General features: G+C 38.8%; 2 protein-coding genes and 1 non-coding gene across 18 annotated transcripts in view; all 3 read right to left on the bottom strand.

Moving 5' to 3' along the window:
- CEP295 (centrosomal protein 295) overlaps window positions 1-18,063 on the bottom strand; it is a 48,468-nt gene extending 30,405 nt beyond the window's left edge. For 12 of the 16 annotated variants that reach the window (XR_007478849.1, XM_033431931.2, XM_049713634.1 and 9 more), the window contains exons 1-6: window positions 17,924-18,063; window positions 13,715-13,854; window positions 12,425-12,625; window positions 11,149-11,273; window positions 10,348-10,441; window positions 7,968-8,063 (exon numbers count right to left, since the gene is read on the bottom strand). Coding sequence is in view for 14 of the 16 variants with exons in the window: in XM_033431931.2 (XP_033287822.2) it covers window positions 7,968-8,063; window positions 10,348-10,441; window positions 11,149-11,273; window positions 12,425-12,625; window positions 13,715-13,854; window positions 17,924-18,059 (792 nt within the window). In the remaining 2 variants the exon portion in view is untranslated. Of the gene's footprint in view, window positions 1-7,967; window positions 8,064-10,347; window positions 10,442-11,148; window positions 11,274-12,424; window positions 12,626-13,714; window positions 13,857-13,937; window positions 15,682-17,923 lie in introns of those variants that run through there. The other 4 variants (XM_033431930.2, XM_049713635.1, XM_049713640.1 and 1 more) reach the window with 4 other exon arrangements.
- Window positions 14,232-14,305, bottom strand: TRNAG-UCC (transfer RNA glycine (anticodon UCC)). The gene has a single exon. It is a non-coding gene; the product is annotated as a tRNA-Gly (tRNA).
- Window positions 18,064-24,670: 6,607 nt separating the features above from the next.
- On the bottom strand, window positions 24,671-25,531 carry LOC101289078 (transmembrane protein 147-like). Its single transcript, XM_033431928.2, has one exon. The coding sequence runs from the start codon at window positions 25,433-25,435 to the stop codon at window positions 24,761-24,763; it is 675 nt and encodes a 224-aa protein (XP_033287819.1). The 5' UTR covers window positions 25,436-25,531; the 3' UTR covers window positions 24,671-24,760.
- Window positions 25,532-27,300: the final 1,769 nt, after the last annotated feature.

Here is a 27,300-nt window from a genome sequence, read left to right as displayed (position 1 = left end):
TTTGTAAAAAATCTTATATATTTTATATGTTGACAACTAGTCAAGTGAAACAATAATGACCATGAAAGCTGTTAACTATATATCTAAAATTATTTATAACTCTCAAACTGTGAGATAAATAGGTAAAGAGACAGTTAACGTATTCAGAAAGAGTAGGAACTTCCCTGGTGGTCCAGTGGTTAAGACTCCACATTTCCACTGCAGGGGGTGTGAGTGGAGAACTAAGATCCCCACATGCCGCTTGGTGCGGCCAAAAAAAAAAGAGTGCACTGGCCAAACAAGTGTATGAAAAATATTAAATACCTTTGGAGCTAATAAATATTTACGCAAATCTAAATAAACACAGGTCAGATTGCATTAATGCATAACATAAAATAATCTTTAGGAGCAACATTTCATTTAGGCCATGAGGTTTTCAAAAAAAAGTTATTTGGGAATTCTTCACATCATGTGGGGGTGAATTAAAAGCAGAATGTCAATTTTGGTAAACCAAAATTTAAAGGGAAGGAAAAACTTCAAAACATACAATGTGTATAATAAACATGTTCAGTCCAGATATAATGAGGTACCTAAAGAATATCAAGTAAATAAAGGGTTAGAGAAAAATTAGGTACCCCAAACAAGTTTTAATCTGACTGCCCAATGTCAAAACAAGATTTTACAAGAATGTTTTAGAAAGACAATCCCTTAAAAATTTGTGTCAATACAATTAAAACTTTAAACAAAAATCTGGTTGAAATAATAGATTCCATTTTTAGCAGTTGAACTCAAAAGATATGTGAAATTTGCAAAAACTGTGAATCCCAAGCAAAAAATTCTTTCTAGAAAACATGTTTCTGAAAATCTTTTCTGTGAACTGTAATCTGCAGTGCACAAAACAACAAGTGATTACTAAATATGCTACTTCTGCATCTTCTACATCAGACTTATCTTAAGTATGATGGTAAATTGAATTTAAGTGTTTCTGCTTGTCTGCTGACATTTCTGGGCCTCACAACAAATAATACAATGGATCTGATTGGAAAAATATTTCTAGAATGAAAAATCCATTTTAACAAGTGCTGTGTTAACTGTTGCTGACAAAGGAACAAACAGGATGAGGGGCACGAGTAATTCAGAAATTTCAAGCATACGAAGTTTTGTTTAACTGTGTGCATAGAATGTAAATGTAGCATAAAACAAAATTTAGATAATAACTGGCTCTATGTAGGAATAGAGCAGGTCAAATTCATCACTCTTCTTCAAATTTTATAACATACAAGAAATTTTAGAACCACTTTATCAAGATATTCAAACAAAAAATGATAGCAACTCTTACATGCTAAAAGGCTGACTGAAGAAAAAGGAACTAGCTTATTTAGAGAAAGCAGCTGAAGGAATAACTAAAATGTATGCCAAGAGTGCAAGTATTTTTTATATAATACCTGCTGTAAAAATCCTATTATTCTACTCCAAGAAAGATTCTAAATTATTGTGCATGTGAAATAAGCTTAGATGCAGATGAAAATGCAGAGATTTGTTATATGGGAAACCAAGTACACTGCTCCACTGTCCCATTTTAAACCCAAGGTTTAAGGACAGATTTTTCCTAAGTGATGGTGTGAGGAAGTAAATAAAAGAAAATACCAGAATACTTTAGCTTGTGTGACTGTTTTTATAAAACTGCATTATAACTACTGATATAATCTTCAAGTCCAGAAATTGAAGAGAAGGTACATCTTTTAGCTACTGTTAAACAGGAAAGTTTAATAACCTACTGTGATACCATCAGCGGCACCCTATATTAGAGCTAGAAGAAAAATGTCTTTCTTCATCAATCTTAGTATTAAACATCTATTTAATACTGTAAAAACATATGTAAAAACAATGTTTTAGTGAAGTGGACAAACATATAGGACAAAAGCAAGTTAGCAATAGATGGAAGTTATTATTTCTGTATTATAAAATACTGACCTTGTAATAATATTTTAAACAAGTTTCAAGATTTTCTCTTATTTCCTAGAAATTAATTCTATGATGACATGCACAGAAAGACAGACAAGATGAAAAGGCAGAGGGCTATGTACCACATGAAGGAACAAGATAAAACCCCAGAAAAACAACTAAATGAAGTGGAGATACGCAACCTTCCAGAAAAACAACTCAGTATAATGATAGTGAAGATGATCCAGGACCTCGGAAAAAGAATAGAGGCAAAGATCGAGAAGATGCAAGAAACATTTAACAAAGACCTAGAAGAAATAAAGAAGAAACAAACAGAGATGAACAATGCAATAATGAAAAGAAAAATACACTAGAAGGAAAAAATAGCAGAATAACTGAGGCAGAAGAACAGATAAGTGACCTAGAAGACAGAATGGTGGAATTCACTGCTGTGGAACAGAAAAAAGAAAAAAGAATGAAAAGAAATGGAGACAGCCTAAGAGACCTCTGGGACAACATTAAACACAACAACATTCGCATTACAGGGGTCCCAGAAGGAGAAGAGAGAGAGAGACAGGACCCAAGAAAATATTTGAAGAGATATTTTTCAAAAACGTCCATAACATGGGAAAGGAAATAGCCACCCAAGTCCAGGAAGTGCAGAGAGTCCCATACAGGATAAACCCAAGGAGAAACACACCAAGACACATAGTAATCAAATTGGCAAAAATTAAAGACAAAGAAAAATTATTGAAAGCAACATGTGAAAAATAACAAATAACATACAAGGGAACTCCCATAAGGTTAACAGCTGATTTCTCAGCAGAAACTCTACAAACCAGAAGGCAGTGGCATGACATATTTAAAGTGATGAAAGGGAAGAATCTACAACCAAGATTACTCTACCCAGCAAGGATCTCATTCAGATTTGATGAAGAAATCAAAAGCATTACAGACAAGCAAAAGGTAAGAGAATTCAGCACCACCAAACTAGCTCTACAACAAATGCTAAAGAAACTTCTCTAAGTGGGAAACACAAGAGAAGAAAAGGACCTATAAAAAAAAACCCAAAAGAATTTAAAAAAATGGTAAGAGGAACATACATATCGATAATTACCTTAAAAGTGAATGGATTAAATGCTCCAACCAAAAGACACAGGCTCGCTGAATAGATACAAAAACCAGACCCATATATATGCTGTCTACAAGAGACCCACTTCAGACCTAGGGACACATACAGACTGAAAGTGAGGGGATGGAAAAAGATATTCCATGCAAATGGAAATCAAAAGAAAGCTGGAGTAGCAATACTCATATCAGATAACATAGACTTTAAAATAGAGAATGTTATAAGAGAAAAGGAAGGACACTACACAATGATAAAGAGATCAATCTAAGAAGAAGATATAACAACTATAAATATATATGCACCCAACATAGGAGCACCTCAATACATAAGGCAAATGCTAACAACTATAAAACAGGAAATCGACAGTAACACTATAAGAGTGGGGGACTTTAACACCTCACTTACACCAATGGACAGATAATCCAAACAGGTAATTAAGGAAAACACAAGCATTAAATGACACAGTAGACCAGATAGATTTAATTGATATTTATAGGACATTCCATCCAAAACCAAAAGATTACACTTTATTCTCAAGTGCGCATGGAACATTCTCCAGGATAGATCACATCTTGGGTCACAAATCAAGCCTCAGTATATTTAAGAAAATTAAAATCTTATCAAGCATCTTTTCTGACTACAACGCTATGAGATTAGAAATCAATTACAGGGAAAAAAACTTAAAAAACACAAACACATGGAGGCTAAACAATACGTTACTAAATAAGCAAGAGATCACTGAAGAAATCAAAGAGGAAATCAAAAAATACCTAGAGACAAATGACAATGAAAACACGACAATCCAAAACCTATGGGATGCAGCAAAAGCAGTTCTAAGAGGAAAGTTTATAGCAATACAAGCCTACCTCAAGAAACAACAAACATCTCAAATAAACAATCTAACCTTACACCTAAAGTAACTAGAGAATGAAGAACAAACAAAACCCAAAGTTGGTAGAAGGAATGAAATCATAAAGATCAGAGCAGAAATAAATGAAAAAGAAACAAAGAAAACAATAGCAGAGATCAATAAAACTAAAATCTGGTTCTTTGAGAGGATAAACAAATTTGATAAACCATTAGCCAGACTCATTAAGAAAAAGAGGGACAGGACTCAAATCAATAAAATGAGAAATGAAAAAGGAGAAGTTACAACAGACACCGCAGAAATACAAAGCATCCTAAGAGACTACTACAAGCAACTCTATGCCAATATAATGGACAACCAGGAAGAAATGGACAAATTCTTAGAAAAATATAACCTTCCAACACTGAACCAGGAAGAAATAAGAAATATGAACAGACCAATCACAAGTAATGAAATTGAAACTGTGATTAAAAATCTTCCAATAAACAAAAGTCCAGGACCAGATGGCTTCACAGGTGAATTCTATCAAACATTTAGAGAACAGAGAACAGCTAACACCCATCTTTCTCAAACTCTTCCAAAAACTTTCAGAGGAAGGGACACTCCCAAACTCATTCTATGAGGCCACCATCACCCTGAGACCAAAACCAGACAAAGATACTACAAGAAAAGCAAATTACAGACCAATATCACTCATGGATATAGATGCAAAAACCCTCAACAAAATACTAGCAAACAGAATCCAACAACACATTAAAAGGATCATACACCATGATTAAGTGGGATTTATCCCAGGGATGCAAGGATTCTTCATTATATGCAAATTAATCAATGTGATACACCATATTAACAAACTGAAGGATGAAAACCGTATGATCATCTTAACAGATGCAGAAAAAGCATTTGACAAAATTCAACACCCATTTATGATAAAAACTCTCCAGAAAGTGGGCATAGAGGGAACCTACCTCAACATAATAAAGGCCACATACAACAAACCCACAGCAAACATCATTCTCAATGGTGAAAAACTGAAAGCATTTCCTCTAAGATTAGGAACAAGACAAGGATGTCCACTCTGACACTATTATTCAACATAGTTTTGGAAGTCCTAGCCATGGCAATCAGAGAAGAAAAAGAAATAAAAGGAATACAAATTGGAAAAGAAGTAAAATTGTCACTGTTTGCAGATGACATGACACTATACATAGAGAATCCTAAAGATGCCACCAGAAAACTACTAGAGCTAATCAATGAATTTGGTAAAGTTGCAGGATACAAAATTAATGCACAAAAATTTCTTGCATTCCTATATACTAATGATGAAAAATCTGAAAGAGAAATTAAGGAAACACTCCCATTTACCATTGCAACAAAAAGAATAAAATACCTAGGAATAAATCTACCTAGGGAGACAAAAGACCTGCATGCAGAAAACTGTAAGACACTAAATTAAAGATGATACAAACAGATGGAGAGACATACCATGTTCCTGGATTGGAAGAATCAATATTGTGAAAATGAGTATACTACCCAAAGCAATCTACAGATTCAATGCAATCCCTATCAAATTACCAATGGCATTTTTTACAGAACTAGAACAAAAAATCTTAAAATTTGTATGGAGACACAAAAGATCCCAAATAGCCAAAGTGGTCTTGAGGAAAAAAAACAGAGCTGGAGGAATCAGGCTCCCTGACTTCAGACTATACTATAAAGCTACCATAATGAAGACAATATGGTACTGGCACAAAAACAGAGATATAGATCAGTGGAACAGGATACAAAGCCCAGAGATAAACTCATGCCAACTATGGTCAACTAATCTATGACAAAGGAGGCAAGGATATACAATGGAGAAAAGACAGTCTCTTCAGTAAGTTTTGCTGGGAAAACTGGACAACTACATGTAAAAGAATGAAATTAGAACACTCCCTAACACTATATACAAAAATAAGCTCAAAATGGATGAGAGACCTAAATGTAAGACTGGACACTATAAAACTCTTAGAGGAAAAGATAGGAAGAGCACTCTTTGACATAAATCACAGCAAGATCTTTTCTGATACACCTCCTAGAATAATGGAAAGAAAAATAAAGAAATAGGCCCTAATGAAACTTAAAAGCTTTTGCACAGCAAAGGAAACTACAAACAAGACGAAAAAATAACCCTCAGAATGGGAGATAATATTTGCAAATGAATCAATGGACAAAGGATTAATCTCCAAAATATGTAAACAGCTCAATATTAAAAAAACAAACCCAATCCAAAAATGTGCAGAAGACCTAAATAGACATTTTTCCAAAGACATACAGATGGCCAAGAAGCAGATGAAAAGCTGCTCAACATCACTAATTATTAGAGAAATACAAATCAAAACTACAATGAGGTATTACCTCACACCAGTCAGAATGGCCATCATCAGAAAATCTACAAACAACAAATGTTGGAGAGGGTGTGGAGAAAAGGGAACCCTCTTGCACTGTTGGTGGGAATGTAAATTGATACAGCCACTATGTAGAACAGTATGGAGGTTCCTTAAAAAACTAAAAATAGAATTACCATATGACCCAGCAATCCCACTACTGGGCATATACCCTGAGAAAACCATAATTCAAAAAGACACATGCACCCCAATGTTCACTGCAGCACTATTTACAATAGCCAGATCATGGAAGCAACCTAAATGCCCATCAACAGACGAATGGATAAAGAAGATGTGGTACATATATACAATGGAATATTACTCAGCCATAAAAAGGAACAAAACTGGGTCATCTGTAGAGATGTAGATGGATCTAGAGACTGTCATACAGAGTGAAGTAAGTCAGAAAGAGAAAAACAAATATCGTATATTAACGCATATATGTGGAACCTAGAAAAATGGTACAGATGAACCGGTTTGCAGGGCAGAAATTGAGACACAGATGTAGAGAACAAACATATGGACACCACAGGGGTAAAGTGGCGGGCGGGTGGGGGTGGTGGGATGAACTGGGAGATTGACATACATACACTAATACGTATAAAATGGATAACTAATAAGAACCTGCTATATAAAAACATAAATAAAATTCAAGAATTAAAAAAAAAAAGAAGTTAATTCTATGATAATACTCATCTCATGTCTTGACCAAATACTGGCCTGCTATTATGGAATTTGTTGAATTCTAACCTCCACATGAATGCTATACTATGAAAGTTTACTTTTCTAGTAGACAGATATATCTAATACAAAAAAAGTGAAAACCCACTGTTACAAAGAAATAGCAATTATAATAAGGAGTGATAATCATTTGTCACTCTTAAGACTGACAATTTTTAAACCACAACATTTCATACAGACAAGGGTATGATAAAATGGCCATTTTCATATGTTGTTGATGCTATTTAAAAGGCAATTTAATGATCTGTATTAAATATCTGTTATCAAATGTTATATAGTTTGGAACCTATAATTTCTCTCTAGGAATCTATTCTAAACATACAGTCAGAGCTGTAGACAAAATGTGCAAGATGATTATGTTTGCATTTATGAAGCAAAAAAAAACCACAATAGAATGGTTAAATAAATTCTATAATGAAATATTAAGTAGCTATTAAAAATCATGTTTTGAAAAGTATGTATATATGTTTATACATAAACACTATAACAAATCCATTAATGTATTAACTGCATTACTTTTTGGTGATGGAATCATGGGTGTTTTTCCTAGTTTGCGCCTATGTGTATAGTTTCAAATTTTCACAGAGTATGTATTATTTTTATGTCAAAAAAAGTTTTATGGTAAAAAAAATATATTTTAAAATATAACTGTTTAAGTAGCCAACTCTCTTCTTTCATGTTAAATCAGCATTCATAATAAACATGACATCATAAGTCAAAGCATATTTAAAAGTTTTTTTTTATCACTATTACCCTAATATGGTTGGTAGAGCTTTTCAAATTTTGACATCTGAGAACAATAAACGTAGAACAAAGGTGTAACTCAATTCAATGAACAGAGAAATAATAAAGTGAGGGTCATGAAAAAACAGTCAATCACCTGTTTTGTGTCCACCTCTCTATTAACAAAAGTATAAAGATGATGGTAGGTAGAACTATTGGTTTTCACATTAGAAGTTTTCTTTACTTCAATGTTCTGAAAAATGAAACAGAAAATAGACTGTTAGGTTAAAAGTATTAATTTTCATTTAAAGAAGGATCCAATGAAAAATTAATTTTGTATTTTAGTTATTCATTTTTTTCATGAGATCATGCACTGTATTTCCATTAAGCTGGAATTTAGGTTTAAAAGCCAGATTATATTTCTTTTGTTTTTTAAAATAAAATTATTTTATTTATTTTTATTTTTGGCTGCACTGGGTCTTTGCTGCTGCGTGCGGGCTTTCTCTGATTGCAGCAAGCAGGGGCTAGTCTTCATTGCAGTGTGCAGGTTTCTCATTGTGGTGGCTTCTGTTTTTGGGAGCATGGGCCCTAGGCACGTGGGCTTCAGTAGTTGTGGCACATGGGCTCAGTAGCTGTGGCTCGCAGGCTCTAGAGCGCAAGCTCAGTATTTGTGGTGCACGGGCTTAGTTGCTCCGTGGCATGTGGGATCTTCCCGGATCAGGGCTTGAACCTGTGTCTCCTGCATTGGCAGGTGGATGCTTAACCACTGTACCACCAGGGAAGCCCCAGATTATATTTCAACAAGAATACTGAATAGGTGATGCTGTACAGTTTACTACATGATATTAGGAGGCATATAATGTCAAGGTGCTCTGCTATTATTGATTCTAAGTTTGATCATTTGGTTATGGTGGTTCATAATCACTGATAAGAGAAAGTTCTCTCTTCTTTTGTCTAACAGAAGTAGGCCAATGAATAAATGTACAAGGGTGATAGATACCTATTTGGTGCCAAAGTATCATTTCCCAGATTACTTGGCAATTGAAAAGAGAAAAATATACCTTTATAATGGAGATCTCTTGTAGTCACATAACCACATCAGACAAATACAGAATATAAGAAACTAGTCTAGTCTATTCAAAAATTCTGAAATAAAATGTTGGCTAGGGTTGGGGGAGATAATGTTTCACATTGAGAGAGACCAAGAGACAAAGCAAGCAGAAGCAACAGGTAAACCTTGACTGGATCCTGGTACATTTTCTTAGTGTGATGTTGTGGTTGCATAAGAGAATGTCCTTATTCTAGCAGAGGCATGCTGAAGTATACAGGGTGAAATGCAATCTCTACAATCTATATTCAAATGTATATATTTATGCCTTCAAATGTATACACGACCATTTGAAATCTACACACAATGCAAAGAGCTGTTCCTTTGTACTCTCCTTTTAACTTCTCTGTATTTTGAAAATTTTCATAATAAAAAGTTGGGGGGAAAAAAGCACAACCACACTTTTACATATAATGCACATTTGCCAAATCATTCACACAGACAATGTTTTGCTTGCTTTAAAATTCTGACCTTGGCTTGTTAGGAACATTAGGAATTATGACAAAAGTAATCAAAAAAACATGGATAAAATACTGCCTGCCTTTTAACAAGGTACTGAGGGAGTGGCTAAAATTTGCCTTTTCCATTTGGATCTTGTTGGATCAAATGTCACATGGCAGATGGCTCAACATAAAAGCAGGAAGGCTGACAAAACCAGAGGCTTAAGACAAGAACATCTGGTACTTAGGCTGATCATACATATATAAAATACACTTGTCTATACAACTAAATTAGATATCCCTGTATGTGTATTTTTTTTTTACTTCTATTTAACTTTTTTGATAAAAATAACTATGTAATTTTGATAATCATCCAAACTAGCCATTTTAATAACCATAACAAGATAATCTGAACGAGGCAAGACCTTTCAAAATTAATTTCTGCTTAATAAGTTAAATGTTTTTTAAAAAAAATAAGCTCCAAATCACAAAATCAAACATTTTACTCCCATAAAGAAACAGGCCTCTCTTATCACTTTACATAATCTTGTGTAAATTTATTAATTTATCTGAACCTAATTTCTTTATCTATAAAATGGTAACTATTTACAATAGTCAAATCTTGAATGTAGGAAAGTCTTCAGGGCAAATAATCCTTTTCTTTCCCAATAAAATAAAAAACATTACAGTTTTTCAAACAACAAAAGAAATTTTTGAGACAACTGGGGAAAACTGAACACAGACTGGGTATTGGATTATATTGAGAAAAATATTATATTAGTATTGTGCTTTTTAAAAAGTCCTTAAACATCAGAGATACATACTAAAGTATTCATAGGTAAAATGATATCTAGGATTATTTTTAAATATTCCAGATATGTGTTACCTGTACAGTTAAAAATTAATACAAATGGTATTTTGACCTACACTGAATTCTAATAGTAAAGAAGAATTATTATAACCTAGCTCGAATACTCAAAGTAATTCACCTCAAAAAGAGTTGGAGGAGGAGGTGGCAGACTTGTAATTTTGGCAGATCTCTCTTTTTCCGCAAGCAGTGCTTCTTTTCGAGCTTTTATATGCCTTAAAAAACACAAGATGTCATAAATTAATCTTTCAGATAATGTTACAGTACAACTCTTAGGGTTAAGAATATAAAAGCCATTACAATCTCAAGAAATCCTCCAGTCTGATCCCACAGGCTCAATATGCTGTTTAATAAAGAGTCTATACACAATGAACAGGTAAAAAGATGTTTACCAAGTGAAAGAGGTATATCTAAAGATATAAAGCTCCACAATGGGGAGTGACCCAACAAACACCTAATGTTCTTTAGTTGAGAATAATTTAGAGTAAAAAAACTAGAAATTATCGATAAAGATGGGCCACTGTATAAAATGACTACTGCTGACTAGTAACATGCTCTTTCATTTTTACAACATGCAAAAATCTCATCAATGACTTGCAGAGCCTACAATCTCTTTTAATGTTCATAATTGCACTGATTTTTTTCTTTTTATATCGGAGGCAGACAGATTTTGGTTGACTTGCATTCTAAACTAGTAATACATTTCTCCAGAAACTTAGTAATTGCCACTACAGTCAGACTAGAAGAGAAAGCTCATTTGTTAGTATGTTCATCTAAGCAACCACTCCCCCACTGCATTATTTTAAACCAAGTTTAACAAACACAATGGATATACTGACTTTTAAAAAGTATCCAATGTACCCTTTACTTCCAGCCACATCAGTTTCAGTGGAGAATATGGTAAAAATCACTATTACTTTACCAGGTTTTTTGTTTCATTAACATTTCTTTTTGATTTTTCTGTACTTTCAGGGCCTCTTTATGCCTCATTTCTGCTTTTTTTTTTCTTTCTGCTGCCCGGTGTGCCAGAGCATTTAAATCAGGCTCCTAAAAACAAATATTACTTAAAATGTCATGTTAAACAGGATTAAAATGTCAAATATATGATAATATGGGTGGTACCCAGCAAGGGCAAAAATCATGACGGTGTATTCAAATGAAACACTGCACTAAAGCACAAAATTAATGATGGCATAAATAAAGCTACAAAAATCTGATGTCAGAACTTATGGCTATTACTAAAAAACACAAACTAAAACCAGGGACCAAGAATATTTTGATTGCCACATTCTTTAAAGAGTTCTCTTATTCCCTAAAAGTTTGGTAAGACGTGCCTTCTTTGGAACCCAGCTTGTTTATTTTGTGTGACTACCTCTGGGACCACAATCTAGCATTTTCCAACCATAAAGCACAATAAACAACAAAATAAGGTCAGAGAGCAGTCTTAAATACTGAGTTAAGTTCTACTTTGCCTTTGTGAAAGTCATCAAAGAATTTTTACTGTGAATGAACTCAAGTGTATACACACTCCACTACCCGTTTTGGAGGTACGAGGAATAATGAATGATAATGAAAATGAAACCAGAAATCTGAATTCACTCCACTGAATCTGTCCAAAATCCTTGAAATGAATAACAACTTCTAATTCTGAAGGTTATTATTTTATTTACACAGACAGTTAAGGACTGGAAGAGAATAATGTTTTTTTTTTTTAATTGAAGTATAGTTGATTTACAATGTTGTGTTAGTTTCAGGTATACGGTACAGTGATTCAGTTATATACATATATATATTCTTGTTCAGATTCTTTTCCTTTATAGGTTATTACAAAATACTGAGTATAGTTTCCTGTGCCATCCACTAGGTCATTGTTGGTTATCTATTTTATATATAGTACTGTGTATATATTAATCCCAACTTCCTAATTTATCCCCCCCACCTTCCCTCTTTGGTAACCATAAATTTGTTAGAGAATAATGTTAACTTAAACATCACTGGAAACAGATTATTCTTGACATGACTCTTACTAGGAAATGAACCTAGCAGAATTCTTAAATTATATTAAATTTACAAAAAAGTTCAGGCTGCCCACAGCAAATTCTATACATGAAAACATTTTTGTAAGTGTCTAACAACTGTAATCTGCTTTTAACAAGTATCACTACCACAGGAAGGTAGTCAAATAAGTGCTCACTTACATTTTCTTTGGCTTGTTGATGCCCCTCTCCCATATTTCTTAAACTTGCCAAATACAGTTTTTCCAAGTTCTTTATTTTCTGAGTTTGTGATTCCTCCCATTCTGTCCTTAGTTCTTCTGCCAAACGAGTGAGTTGCTGATTTCTCCTCTGTTTTATATCTTCTCTTATTTGTAAAGCAATATCTCTTTCTTGTTCTCGAACCTGAAGGATGAGTATTTAACACATTTTATGAAAAGAGGCTTCCTGCAACTTTTTTGAAAAGCTATTTGGAAACAGGAACTTAAATGAATTCTCTTTAGGTATTAGCTACATCAATTCTCCTGAATATTCATATTATATTAGATAAGGCCTATTTAAAGCAGAAAATCCAAGCGATGGAGGAAAAATTAAAATCTCAAGACTACTTCTAAAGTTCCATGATTAGCAATTATGTTCCCTCCCCAGAGATCTAATCGGACTGCCATTATCATTCTAATACCATACAAGAGGCTAAATTGGTAAGCATGATTCAATAAAATTTATAGCCCAGACAAGTACAGAAAGATCTAGATGAGAATTCCGTATCTGTAATACATCATCCCCAATTCTAGACAGAACGGCACCTAAAATGTTTCACAAAGACTTAACTACATAACTCTAAAAAGACTCCTAGAGACGAAGAATAGACAACTTCTGAATAAATTTATTTCAGTAGCTAATTATCTTTGAAGAAGTAAATCTTCTTCAAAGTCATTCAAATATTCTTGCTCGAATCTTCATCAGTTACATATGATTTTTAAAATCACTATTTTCAGCAATGGGGTTGGGATGTTGGCCTATGTTTTTGTATTGATTCATAGGTTTTTTTGTTTGGTTTTTTTTTGTTTTTTGGGTTTTTTTTTTTGCCTTTATGTCAGATGATGTATTCTGCAAATTTATTGGGGGAAGATCTTGGGAAATAAGTATTGCATATATACGTTTTATATATACACACACACACACACACATATACATATATATAAAGAAAAAAGAAAAGAAAATTATTGCTAAATATTTAATAATCTCAAAAAATGAACTATTTCCTAATAATTACTGAGTCAGTCCTTATCCTCAAACTCTTCTTCAGTATATTTACTGTTTCATCATACTTTTCAAATGTTCCAAAACTAGTTAGTACGCAAGAACCAGGGCTCTTGTACAGCCAGAAAAGACTGTTAAATGCTACATTTTATTTAAAACACTCTAATGTAAAAAATACTGATAATTTGGGGAAGACAAAGAATTTGACACTATGTTCCAAATAAATCTTACCTGTAGCAATCTTAGTTTTCGTCTTCTTTCATAATCTTCCTTTAAAATGAAGGCTTCCTCATTAGGACTCAATCTCAGCTTGCCGGTGGCATTCACCACCTTTCTCTTCATTTTCATGTAGTACTTTAAATATGAAGGTTCTGATTTTTAAAAAATATATATCTATTAAAGTAGGGCAGCAAAGATTAGAATAATTTTTAAAATTCATATTAATATTTTTTACCATTTAAAGGGCTGTGTACTTGCAAATAAAATAGTTTGGGTAAACTAAGTCCAACTTATTTACAAATAGCAATTTGTTTGTTGGCTGCATCAGGTCTTAGTTGCAGCACATGGGATATTTCGTTGCAGTGTGAGGGCTCTTTGTTGTGCCGTGCGGGCTTATCTCTAGTTGTAGTGCACAGGCTCCAGAGAGTGAGGGCTCAGCAGGTGTCGTGCAAGGGCTCTGTAGTTGTGGCGCGCAGGCTCAGTAATTGCAGCACGTGGGCTTGTTGCACCGCAGCATGTGGGATCTTAGTTCCCCGACCAGGGATCGAACCTGGGCCCCCCTGCAATGGAAGTGCAGAGTCCTAACCACTGGACCACCAGGGAATTCCCTTTCCGAAGCTTAAGCACCACTTCTCCTTGAAGCTGCCCTCCAGTGATTCTTGTTCCACCCACCTACCACTCATTCCTGACTTGCCCACCTGTAATGAATATTACCTTCACATTCATATGGGGACTAACCTTATGCTGTCTTGGTATCACCTTCCTCTCGTTTTTCATCAATTACAGCTTGCCCTTTCTAGTTAGATTCCTAACAATTAAAGGACCGAGGCTCTAGTTTTTTTTTAGTTTTAGTATTCAAATTAAAATAATAACAACGAATAACAACTACCAGGCATTATTTCACACGCTATGGATAGATACTGCTTTCACTCAGGTGTAAAAACAGCAGCCAGAAGAAGCTGGGGTTATCTAATAGCAACTAATACTTTCTCAATGAATTCTCCACCAAAATGTAAGCTCAATGAGGGCAGGAATGATCTTATTCATGGTTTTATGTGCATAGCCTAAAAACAGTGCCTTGCATGTAAGCAGGTCCTTCAGTGTGTTGACTGAATGAATGAATGACTCATTCAATGAGTTAATTCATGTAAAGTGCTACATACATATATGTGGTCACTGTTACAATCTGATGCCAAAAAAGGAGTAATCTTTTCCAGTGCATCCCACTCAGCTGATACTCACAAGGCTTTGGTAATGTACTCACAAGGCTTTGGAAAAGTGCCAATTGTTCTCTTTATTTTAGACAAGAAGAAACAAAGGCCTCTTAAGTTAAAGGACTTGACCCAAGTGACAATATCTACTGGCAGAACCAAGGGAAGAATCCCGTTTTCTTACTCCATATGGCTCCTAACTTTCTGAAATGCTAAAATACAGAGTGAGGAAAATTCTGTTTAAGCCAGTATATTTTGCGAGTGGGGACTGAAAAACAGGTAAGAACTAAACAAAGAAGAAAAAAATTGAGCAAGATTAAATTGTCTTCACAATGCATCTTTATTCATTTGTCTGAAGGTCTCTGAAAAATCACTCATATTCAAACTATTAAAACTAATTTCTGATAAGTCCCACAGACATAGTACCAAAGGAGAAAAAAGCAAAAAAGAGACATATTATAAAATTCCATTTACATGAAATTCAAAAACAAGGAAGACCAATCCATGATGAAATAGGTTAAAATAGGGGTCAGTCATCTTTCTGAGACTACTGAGAAGGAGGGGGCACAAAGGAGCCTGCTGGAGTACTAGAAATATTCCATATTTTAATCCGTATGATGATTTTACACAAGTGTAACAGGTGTATACATATGTAAGGATTCCTCAAACAGTACACTTAGGTTTGTGTATTTAATTCTAAGTTAAACCTCAACGAAAAAAAAAAAAACTTAACTTTTCAGTGTTTTGAGTATCCATCCATTTCATTTCCTAGAGGATTACAGGAAAACATAATACACTTGTTATTTTTACCTCCTAACATGTGATAGAATAACTGTTTTCTTTTGTATATTTTCTTAATTTTTGAACTTATTTGGAAATAATCTGACTTAGAATTCCCAGCTTCTCTAAATGTCAACCGTAGTACAATGACCAAAACCAGGAAATTAACACTAGTACAATACTTTTAACTAATCTACAGACAGTATTCAAATTTCGTCAATTATCCCACTAAGGTCCATTTTCTGGACCAGGACCCAAGCCAAGGGAAACATATCCTTTGACTGTTGTGTTACTCTGGGTCCTGCAAGATGCCAAGATAGGATGAAACCCACAAAGATTTTATTAGGGGAAATTCTGTGTGACGGCAAATGGGGAGGGAGCTGGTAAAAGATGGGAGCATTTCAGACTTCCATGAAAGTCAGACACTGAGTGAAGGAGGAAGGGAAAGTTGTACAGATGCCTCTTAGACTGCCATGCAGTCTAAGGAAGGTTCAGCAAGACTTCTGGGGAGTCCTTAAGCCAGAATCCCTTTTGTCTTAGGAACGGGCCTGCCTTCACATCCACACCAGGCTCAGTCATTAACTAGGAGCAGTCCATAGAGGAAGGGAAAGTTGGATAGATGCCTCTTAGACTGCCATGCAGTCTAAGGAAGGTTCAGCAAGACTTCTGGGGAGTCCTTAAGCCAGAATCCCTTTTGTCTTAGGAACGGGCCTGCCTTCACATCCACACCAGGCTCAGTCATTAACTAGGAGCAGTCCATAGAAGGCATCCATGCAAACAGACTTCAGAACACCGGGGCTGAGGGTCTATGAATTACGTTCTAATGGCTGCCAAGGTTGTTTTGCCTCCTTCAACTCCTCTAATCTGAGACCTTCCTCAGTCTGTTTTTTTTTCCCCCCTCAAGATCTTGACATTTTTAAAAGATGCCAGTTATTTTGCAGACTGTCCCTCAATGTGGATGTGTTTAATCCCTTCTTGTGTTTGGACTAAGGTTATGCATTTTTGCCAAGACCACTGCAGAAGTCACTAGGCACCCTTCTCAGTGCATCACACCAGGAGGTAAGTGATGTTAACATGATGCAAATTTTGATCACTTGATGAAGGAGGTGTCTAACAGATTTATCCACTGTAGATACTACTTTTCCTTTTTAAGTATTTGGTGGAGATAGTTGAGGCTATATAAATTTCATGTTCCTCACCATACTTCTACCAACTGAGTTTAGTATCCATTGATGACAGCCTGAAACAATTACTAAGGCATTCGTCAAAAGGTATTCTCTATTTCCATTATTCCTTCTACACTTACCAACTGGAATCCTACTGTAAGAGTTTCCCCCATTCTCTCACTTTAGTATTTATTCATATCAATATGGATTTTCAAATTGTATGTATTCTAACTGACAAATAATAAAGGTGATGCTACTTATCTTGCAAGACTTTGTCCTGAGGATTAAATGGCAGCTGGCACATCGTAATCACATATACCAGACTTAGAAGATCTGGGTTCAAGGCCCAACACTACCACTTTAAAGAAGAAAGACCCTTAAGTCACTTTGGTCTCGTTTCCTTAAACTATATAAGGGGAATCACAATATCGTGTCCAACAGGTTGTTCTGATGATTATGTGACTTAACGAATATAAACTGCCAAATATTTTCTAAATATTAAAGATTCAAAATTCCCCACTGTTGTAAAAGCTCGGGTTTGTGGCAGGACTTAATATCTAAGAAATTAAAGGTGAAAGACACCGAGAAAGAGTACGCTCTCCGCATGAAACAATTCCAGGCAGTGCTCTTAAACGGCTACCAGGATTGAGGCCACTCCGCAGGTGACCGGGGAGTAGGGTGGGCAGGACGCTGCCAGAAGCGTTCACAGTAGCGACCGCGAAGGCCCTCCCGGCCGCCCTGACTTGGAAGCTCAGGGACCCCGCGAGACCCGATCCCGGGAGGACGCGCAAAGCCACCCGCGCCAAAGGCCCCGGAGTGACCTCTCGCACGAAGCAGGCGGGTCTGGGTCGGGACGCGCGTGCCCGCTGCACCGGCGCTCCTCCCGGCCGCCTGCCCGACCCCAGCCCGACCCCAGCCGGGGCCCGCGGCCCGCCGAGGCCGGAGAACCGCGGGCCGTGCTGCGTGCGCGGCACCCCCTTCACCCGAAGCACACTCCCGGTTCCCGGCCTCGGGGAGTCGTGCACGCCCGCGGCCGCGGGGGAGCCGGCGCGGCCGTCACTCACCCGGGAAACGGGACCCCGGACTCAGGAACCGCGGCTCAGACAGAGAAGGTCTCCGCGGCCGCCACACACCAGCCTTCCAGCAGCCGTTTGTGCGCCTGCGTGGCGGCCATCGCCGAGCTCCCGTCACTTCCGTCATTCAAACCGCCCGCCAATGGCGCGGCGGAACCGCGGGAACCCGCCTCGTCCCGCCTCCTCCGGGGGCCGCCGGGACTGCCGCGACGGAAAGCCCGCTCCCTGCGCACGCGCACGCGCAGGCCTTCCATCGGCCCGGTAATTTCTCACACCGGGGGCGGCTCACGGGTTTTACCTCACCTCTCACAACGTGCTTATTTTGCAGATCGCGAACAGAGGTCCGGAAAGGGGAACACGTTTACCCAGAGCCATGAGGGTGACGTTAGTCTTTAGTGCCATCATGAAGATTCCTTGGGATATGCGTCCTTTTGTGTACTGGCTGTGCAATTCATGTGGTACTATTACGGTGCAGTTATTTATTTTTTTAAATTTTATTGAACTATGGTTGATTTACAATGTGTTAATTTCTTCTGTACAGCAAAGTGACTCAGTTATTCACATATATTCTTTGTCGTATTCTTTTCCGTTTATGCTTTGTCACAGGATATTGAATATAGTTCCCTGTGCTATACAGTAGGACCTGTTGTTTATCCATCCTATATATAATAGTTTGTCTCTGCTAATCCCAGATTTCCATTCATTCCCTCCCCTACCCTGCCCCCCCCAACCACTAGTCTGTTCTCTATGTCTGTGAGTCTGTTTTTGTTTAGTAGATACGTTGATTTTGCAGTTATTTTCTGATAGCTTTCAACTCGTGCAACAGTGAACCGTATCATGATACTCTGTGCCTCCAGAGGTCTGCCACACCTAGAACATGTCAAGGATTTATCTGCTGTAAATAACGGAGAGTCAGAAAGGGGGATGAGCGCGGGTTCATATTTATTGAGCACCTATTCTGTGCCAAGTACAGTGTGCTAGGTGCAGGGGAGACAAGGGTGAATGGATTATGACCCCATCCTAGATTTTGTAGTCTAGAGGGTGAAACATGCCAGGAATCAAAGAATTGGAAAATGGGGAGTGGGGGAGAGGGAAGTTGCTGATATGATCAGATCTGGCTTCATTGTGGAGAAGAAGTCAGAGGAAGTTAAGACTGAAGCCAAGGCAGGGAAGCCAATTAGGATTCTGCTGCAGGAAGTGAAAGATGATCACAATAAGAATGGATAAGTGGATAGATTTAAGAGGCAAATAGGAGGTCAGACATCAGGAGTTGATGGTTATCTGGTTATGGAAGGCAAAAAAGAGGGAGAAATCAATGGTGATGCCCAAGTTCCATATTTAGCAACTGAGTGGATGGGGATAACATTCTCCTAGAACACACAGGAAGAGGATCAGGTTTGGGAAGGGAAAATGAGTTAAGTTTTGAACATTTTAAATTTGAGCCGTTTCTGGGATATCTTGAAAAAAGAATGAATTCCAGAAATATTTAGGTGGCAAAATAAGCAGTACTTGACAAACAATTGCTTGTGAGTTTAAAGGAAAAGGGAGAGTGAAATTAACTTCACGGTCATTGGCTTGAGGAGCACTATTATGGTGCCACCAGTAACAAAGGGAGGAGTCAGAAGTGGGAGTCAGTTTAGTGGGCAAGGTGATGAGCTCAGCTCTGGACATGTTGGGCTTCATGTGCCTGTGGAATGACGTGCAGCAAGAAGAGGAATACAATGGTAGACAGCCCACAGAACTGGGTTAGCGTATAGACTCAGGTTTCATTTCCATATGAGTTATAACCAAAGCTATAAAAGTGGATGAGATCATTTAGGGAGAATTTGCAGAATGAGAAGAGCAATGAACTAAGGACCAAACTCTGAGGAACACCAAGACTTAAAGGAATTGGAGAAAGGAACTGTCAAGTACACAAAGAAGAAATAGTGTGGGGACTTCCGTTGTGGCACAGTGGATAAGACTCTGCTCTCCCAATGTAGGGGGCCCAGGTTCGACCCCTGGTCAGGGAACTAGATCCCACAAGCATGTTGCAACTAAGAGTTCGTATGCCACAACTAAGGACTCCATGTGCTGCAACTAAGGAGCCTCCCTGCCACAACTAAGATCCAGTGCAACCAAATAAATAAAATTTTTAAAATATCAAGAAAGAAGAGAAACCATTATGTTAAAAAAAAGAGGAAGAAGATGAAGAAGAAATAGTGTGATCCAACTTGGTTTTACAGACAAGGAAGCTGAGTTACAGAGAAATTCAGTGACCTGGCCAAAAGCACATGTAAGGGAAGGGTACAACCAAGACTAGAGTTCATGTATTTATCCCAAATACTGGGGTTCTTCCTCCCTGCTTCCCTATCCGTTTCCTGTCACATTTATCTTAATGAATAGCTGTATTTATTCTAAACATACCTCTTCAACATCCTCAACACAGATTCATAGATACTCTCCCACACCCAACAAAAGGTGTGCCCATTATTTCATGCCTTGGGCTAGTTTTAGTGCCCACCATGTTTTCCAGGAGCACCCTGCACATTCCCCATCATGGCACTTATCAATTCTTATTGAAATGACCTGTTTATTAGGCACTCTGTTGATTAGACTCTGAATTCTTCAAGAACCAGGAGTGCATTTTGTTCAGTTGCCTGCCACATAGAGCTTCTCAAATGTTGGTTAAATGAATGAATAAATGAATGAATTATATGCATCACTTCCTCTACCTCCATCCTGGGCAGAAATCTTACAATTGAAGGTTTTGAATTACGACTTGTTATGGTTTTAATAGGAGGCACTGAGGAATCAAAGAAAGCCCAGTGGGCCTAGAGTCAGAGTGTTTTGCCGGGGACCAGCCCCAGCTGAACAGGTTTCACCGAAAGGGGAGACGGAGTCGGCGTGGACAGAACACAAGACACCTCAGAGGATGCAAGGATCTGCCAAATTTATTTTCATAATTCCGAAGCTTTTATACTGTGAGGCAATCTCACTTTCAATCTTAACAATCTAGTTCCCTAGCCAAAAACCCCTTACAAGCCATAAAACAAAGATCAAAAACAAAGGTACAAAGCCATAAAACAAAGGTCGTTTTCGTCAGCAGATTACATCAACAGGTTAAACAGGTTTTTATGGTCAAGTAGTCTTCTGATCTCTATAGTCTCTTTCATCCCCTGTGGTTAGGTACATCTTGGTCACATCTAGGTCAGGAACTTTATCTGCGGTTCCATTATTCTTCCCAGAAGTAAATGTTCTTATACCTGTAAGTTCTGTTTAGTTAGCTGGTTACACAAAACACAAACTCAAACACATTACTCTTTTACAATCTGTAAATGCCTTCAGGCCGTAACATTTTACCTTTAACATCAAAACAAGGTGCTATAAACGTACTAACCCTAGGGGGTCTTTGTGGAGGGCATTGTACCTTAAATCTGTCACCAAGGTCCTTTGCAAAATATTTACAAAATATAATTCGTCCCTTATATCTATTCTTATAAAAAGAGCAGTAAAGCTTATATATATTTGCCTTAAAGCTTACCCTATCTAATTTCGCATATACCCATTGTAATAAAAACCTTCCCCGCCACCAAACCCAAGAATTTCCTAGTATATCTTTAACTCCCCAGGGAGGCCATAACTCATCCAATTTACTTTGTAAAGTAGGTTCTTGCCACAAAAACATTCCTGTCGTACTTCCCCGAGCCCAATGCCCTGGCCTGGGAGTGGGGATCTCAGGTGTAGTCATCAAGGGAGCCGGAGTGATTACAATCTTTCTTGGCTTTTCCCTCAGTTGGGATCTTTCCTCAAACCCTCCATCGGAACTGGGAATATTTCCCAACCCCAATAGCAATCCTACAAAATCACTTTAGGCAAAGGCAGGGGAAGACAAGGGGAACCACACAGAGCAAAGCCTTGCTACCACACAGAGGAAAGCTGTGGTCCACGGAGGAAATGGGAAACAAAGCCCTGCTGCGGCGGGAGAGCAGTTGCCATTGGCCAGGTCTCTTGTCTGCTACCTGGGTTCCCATCTGAGCTGGGCGTGGGAAGCGAAGCAGCCATGGGGACAGGGTTCAGGCTCCTGCAAAGTTGGGGGGTGAGGGTCTATGCCCCACCTCTGTTGGCCCCCAAGTTCTCTCCTGATGGCCCCTCTGCGACTGTGCCTGTCTTAGGTTGTTCCTTCCCTGAGGAATCTTACCCGTCTCTGGCTAACCAGCCATCCTCCGGGGCCAAGCAGGGAGATGTGAGGTGTGCGAGGTGCAGTGCCCCCAGAGAAGGTCAGTTCTCTGTCACCTTGGTAGCCTATGCCCCCGTGGCCTCCACGCCCAGCACCTGCCCTGGGATTCCCTCGCCAACTGGCGGGGCCCCGGCTCTGGTCACATGACTTCGGGAACCCAGGTTTCTCCTCCAGGGAGGGCCCAGCTTACAACACTGGGCAAGAGAGACCGATTGCAAGGCACCAGCCACCAGGAGGCCTCAACAGGGTAGGGGGAGTGTAAAAAACCCTATGTTCAGGAAGCTTTGCTTTTCCATATATGTGTCTGACAGCATCAGCTTTGCAGAGGAGAACTTTGCCTCTCCATATTTGTACCCGATAGCATCAACTTTGCTTGACACTACGGGTCTCGTCTGTGCTGTAACTCAAAGGCACTTCCTATGTGGCTCCCGACAGTGTTTGGTTTAGCATCATAACTCTGAGACTTTCCAGCTGTAGGACACTAAGCCAATGAGCCTTAGTTTCTAGTTTGATTCTCTACTGTTGCCAACCAAGCCAACCCAGAAGGTCCAGAATGGCTCACTCATTATGACTAGCAGTTGATCCTGATTGTCATTTGAAAGCTTAGCTGCAACTGTTGACTGAAGTGCCTTCATGAGCCCCTTCCATGTGGATTGGACTTCTTACTAGCTGAGTTTCAAGAGGGTGTCCGAAGAATAAGTATTTCCAGGGCAAGAAAGTGAAAACTGCGAGTCCTTTTAAAGGCAAGGCTGAGAAATAGTTATAGTAAGTTCTGCCACAGTGTACTGATTAAATTTCATAGGGCCAGCCCAAATTCAAGTGAAGGGGAAACAAAAGCCATCTCTCAATGAAGTGACAAAAAAATCTGCGGCCATCTTTAATTCACCACCGTTTCCTTAGTAATACTTGACCAGCCCTCTTCACAGGCTGGTTGTGAGACTCAAAGGCATGAATCAAAGAGAGCACTTATAGGGTTTCCCTGGTGGCGCAGTGGTTAAGAGTCCACCTGCCGATGCAGGGGACACGGGTTCGTGCCCCGGTCCGGGAAGATCCCACATGCCGCGGAGCGGCTGGGCCCGTGAGCCATGGCCGCTGAGCCTGCGCGTCCGGAGCCTGTGCTCCGCAACGGGAGAGGCCACAACAGTGAGGGGCCCGTGTACAGCAAAAAAGAAAAAAAAAAAAAAGAGCACTTACAAACTCCGAAACCATGTTAGATACATTAGCAGCTATTTCATATATAGGAAACTTTCCTCTCCTGTTCTCATACAGACCCAGCCCTCCAGGCCACAGGGGTAGGCATGTGACCCAGACTGGGCAAATCACAGTTCTCTATCTCCCTTGCCATTGAGATTGACCCAAGGATAGGAACATAATCTAAATTGGGTCAATCAGAGTCTTTCACAGGAATTTTCTTACTGGAGTCAGCAGGATGAATATTTAACTCTCTAAGCTCATGTTATGATATGAAGCTGGAGATTCCCCAAAAAGATTTCCCACCATGTGGTCACCCACAAGCTGGTCTGAAAGAATAAGTTTGACACTCAGCCAGGAACACAGAGAGAGAATCCTGACAGTTGTCAAGTGCCTGGATCCAGCCATCCCTGATGTGAGCTCTTTCTAAAGCTTACTGGTAGGAGCCATTAAGTTCTCCCTGACCTTTTACTTAAGCTGCTTTGAATGGGAGTTTCTCTTATTTTTGAAAATTGAAAGAGGCTGTAGGTTTACATTTAAATTCTCACAGGCAAACGACATCTGGGCATCTTGGGAAATAGCATAGAATCAAAGTTAAGATATTGGACCTACAGTCCAACTGCCTGGGCTTAAATTTCTGGCTTAGCAACTCTGTGACCTTGAGTTAGTTCCTCAACCTCCTGAGAAGTCAGTTTTCTCATCTTTAAAAGGGATGTAGTAAAAGTACTCAAAAGGTTATGAGGTTTAAAACTCCTAAGACAATGCTTAGCACAAAGCATGCCATAAGTGTTATCTTTTGTGGCTTTTATTTCAATACATTCATCTCAGACTGCAGGAGGCAAAACCAAAACCAAACCAAACCAAACAAAAAAACCTTTGAAATGTGTTTATTAGTGTTTGGGGTTTAATTTTTTCCTATATATATATATATATATATTTATTACAGTCGCATTATCCAACTTAGGTTGTTTCCATATCTTTGCTGTTGTAAGTAATGTTGGAATGAACATGGGTGCAGATATCTTTTCACATTCCTGTTTTTGTTTCCTAGGTTATTACAAGATATTGAATATAGTCAGGGTTTAATTTTTAATTAGGTCCTTTTGTATTTTATTGGCTTAGGGATAGGTATATAGGTTTAGCTTCTAGTGTTGTTACCCCACTAGGAATGAACATTAATAAGCAATGATCAAGAGGAAGAGTTTCCCCTAGGCAGTAACAACATTATTGTGACTGGTCGCTATGCAGTGCTGCCCCTTAAAAAGCAATGGAAGCCGTTCAGGATTGGAGCAGTTTAAGATGTTTCTCTGATGGTAACAGTTTCACTGTTTTCTTTTTTTCTTTTTTTTCCAAATACTGTTTACTTCACTGAAACCTGGAGACAGGGAAAAGGTACGTGAAAGTCTGGGCCACCAAGCCTAGGATTGCACGTTGACAACAGCGACATACAGGGCCAGGGTGCTGAGGGCCAGCAGCTCCGTCACCACCGCTCGGTCCAGAAGTGCCGTCCAGCTGCCCAGGGAACACAGATGGACGAAGGTCTCCATGACAAGGGCCTTGTAGATGCTAAGGAACATCAGTAGGAGGACTGCTGGCCGGAAAGTGTGGTACAGGTCGTAGCGTGTTATCATCCACACCTGGGCAGATGCGACGATGTAATGGACCAGACTGATGTTGGAGTCAATGCTCATCTGGATGTATTTCCAGTCAAACTCAATGCCCCGAGCTCCAACCCAGAGAGGGATGCAGCGGGACATAATGAGCTCGACGGTGGCCCAACCCAGGGCAGCAACCATGATCTTGTATTCCCCCTTGCCGGCATTCCGGGACATGACAAGGTTTAGGCCTATCAGGTCTGCCACATCCACGCTGGCCTTCATGAACTCCCCAATGAAGTCATAGATGCCGCCTTCCCAGGTGGGAAAGAAAGTGGCCAGGAACAGCATCTTGCACAGCTGCACGAAGAGGTAGGTGACCCCGGCCTGGACGCACTTCCAGAAGGCGTTGTACTCGGACAGGCCGCTGCACTTGTAGGTGATGAAGTAGGGGAAGTAGGCCACGGCAAAGCAGTTACCGAAGTGGAACAGCGTCATGGCGCCGGCTGCCCGGCTTGCCGGAGCGTGCCTCTCTGCCTCGGCGTCCTGGCGCCCGAGCCCGGGCCTGGCGCCCACCGGCCAGTTCCACTGTTTTCTGAGTTCCTTTCATCTTTATCCACATTCAATATGGGAGATTGGCATTAAAGTTGGGGTAGGGGGGGCCCTCAATAATTCTCATGTATAAAGTCCAGAAGAAAGGGAATCACTGCAAGAAGAGAAGTAATCAAACTTCCATCTGACCATCTGCCAACTAGCCTTTCTCTCTCTCTGGCATAAACACCACAAGAGCTTAACAAGTGATAGTATCTCAGAATAATTTACAGCCAGTAACAGAAGTGAGATTAAGAGTGCTCAGCAGGAGATGAAAGATGGGCTGGGAAAGGCTTTTAAAATCTATAAATATTTTTTAAAAAATGTGTGTGGGTAGATCCGGAGGTGGGAGGAATTGGGCCATTTATTTAAGGAGAGTGAGAATTGAGAGGAAAGAATAGGGAAATTAATTTTGTTCCATCTTTTAAATCTTTTTCAGCTAATATGATTTTTATTAATATTACTAATATTTATTAAGCCATGAGGGTGTAAACCATGAGTTACATACTTAAAAAAAAAGACAGGGAAGTCTGAATGAAAAGTGGGAAAAAAGGAAATTGTTTACAACCCAGACATGTACACAGCAGTTGAGGAGGATTAGGTGGGCTGGGGAAGAGCTTTGCAGCTGGAGTCAGAAGATGTAGGTTTGGACATCTGCTTGACCAACAGTTAACCTCTCTGAGGCTCCGTCTTTATCTATAAAATGGGGATGAAAATACCCAACATTTATTGGGCACTCCATGTGCCAGGGACGCTAATACCTTTCCTATCTTATAGAACAGTTGTAAGGACTACATTTTAAAAAGTTAAGTTATAAAAACCAACTAGGAAAGGTTGTAAATATCCTACATAAAAACATATACATAACTATAAAAGATCATACTATAATTTGACCACCTGTGCAGACTCCGGACAGGCAATGTCCACTTTGCAGTTTGTTTGTTACTGCCATTTGACCTGCTTTAACTGATCCAGCCTTTATACAACAAGAATCAGCATTATTTGGTCATAGTGCTCTTCATCCAAAATTATTTCCATTTCCCTATGAATATAACAATAATCTACACCCTTGCCACACAAAGTGTGATCCAAGGACCAGAAGCATTGGCACCACCTGGGAGCTTGTCAGAAATGCAGACTCTCAGGCTCCATCCCAGGTATGCTGAGGCAGAATCTGCATTTTTACTAGATTTGCAGGCAGTTTATACACACATTAAAGTTTGAGAAACACTGCTTGACACAAAGCCCCATGTGAGGCAAATTTAGGACAGAGTAATTTATTGCCAAATAGGAATAGAAAAGGGGAAATAAATGAATCATAATATGAATAAGTAACAGAGGCAGACCAGGACACTATCTAAAATGGGGGAAGAGAGCCAAAGAAGAAAAAAGGAACAAAAATGATTACAAAAACAACCCAAAAGCAATTAAGAATATGGCAATACATAGATATCTATCAATAATTACTTTAAATGTAAATGGACCAAATGCTACAATCAAAAGATGTAGACTGGCTGAATGGATACAAAACCAGACCCAAATATATGCTGCCTACAAGAGACTCACTTCACATCTAAAGACACACACAGGCTAAAAGTGAGGGAATAGGAAAAATATACTACCCCCTAGATCAGGGGTTCCCAACCCCTGGGCCATGGATTGGTACTGGTCCATGGCCTGTTAGGAACTGGGCTGCACAGCAGGAGGTGAGTGGTGGGCGAGTGAGGGAAGTTACATCTGCCGCTCCCCATTGCTCACATTACCACCTAAAC

Source organism: Orcinus orca, chromosome 8, assembly GCF_937001465.1.
Source record: "Orcinus orca chromosome 8, mOrcOrc1.1, whole genome shotgun sequence".
Lineage (NCBI taxonomy): Eukaryota > Metazoa > Chordata > Mammalia > Artiodactyla > Delphinidae > Orcinus > Orcinus orca.
Note: the sequence above shows the minus strand (reverse complement) of the source record. Positions and strands in the feature narration are given on the sequence as shown.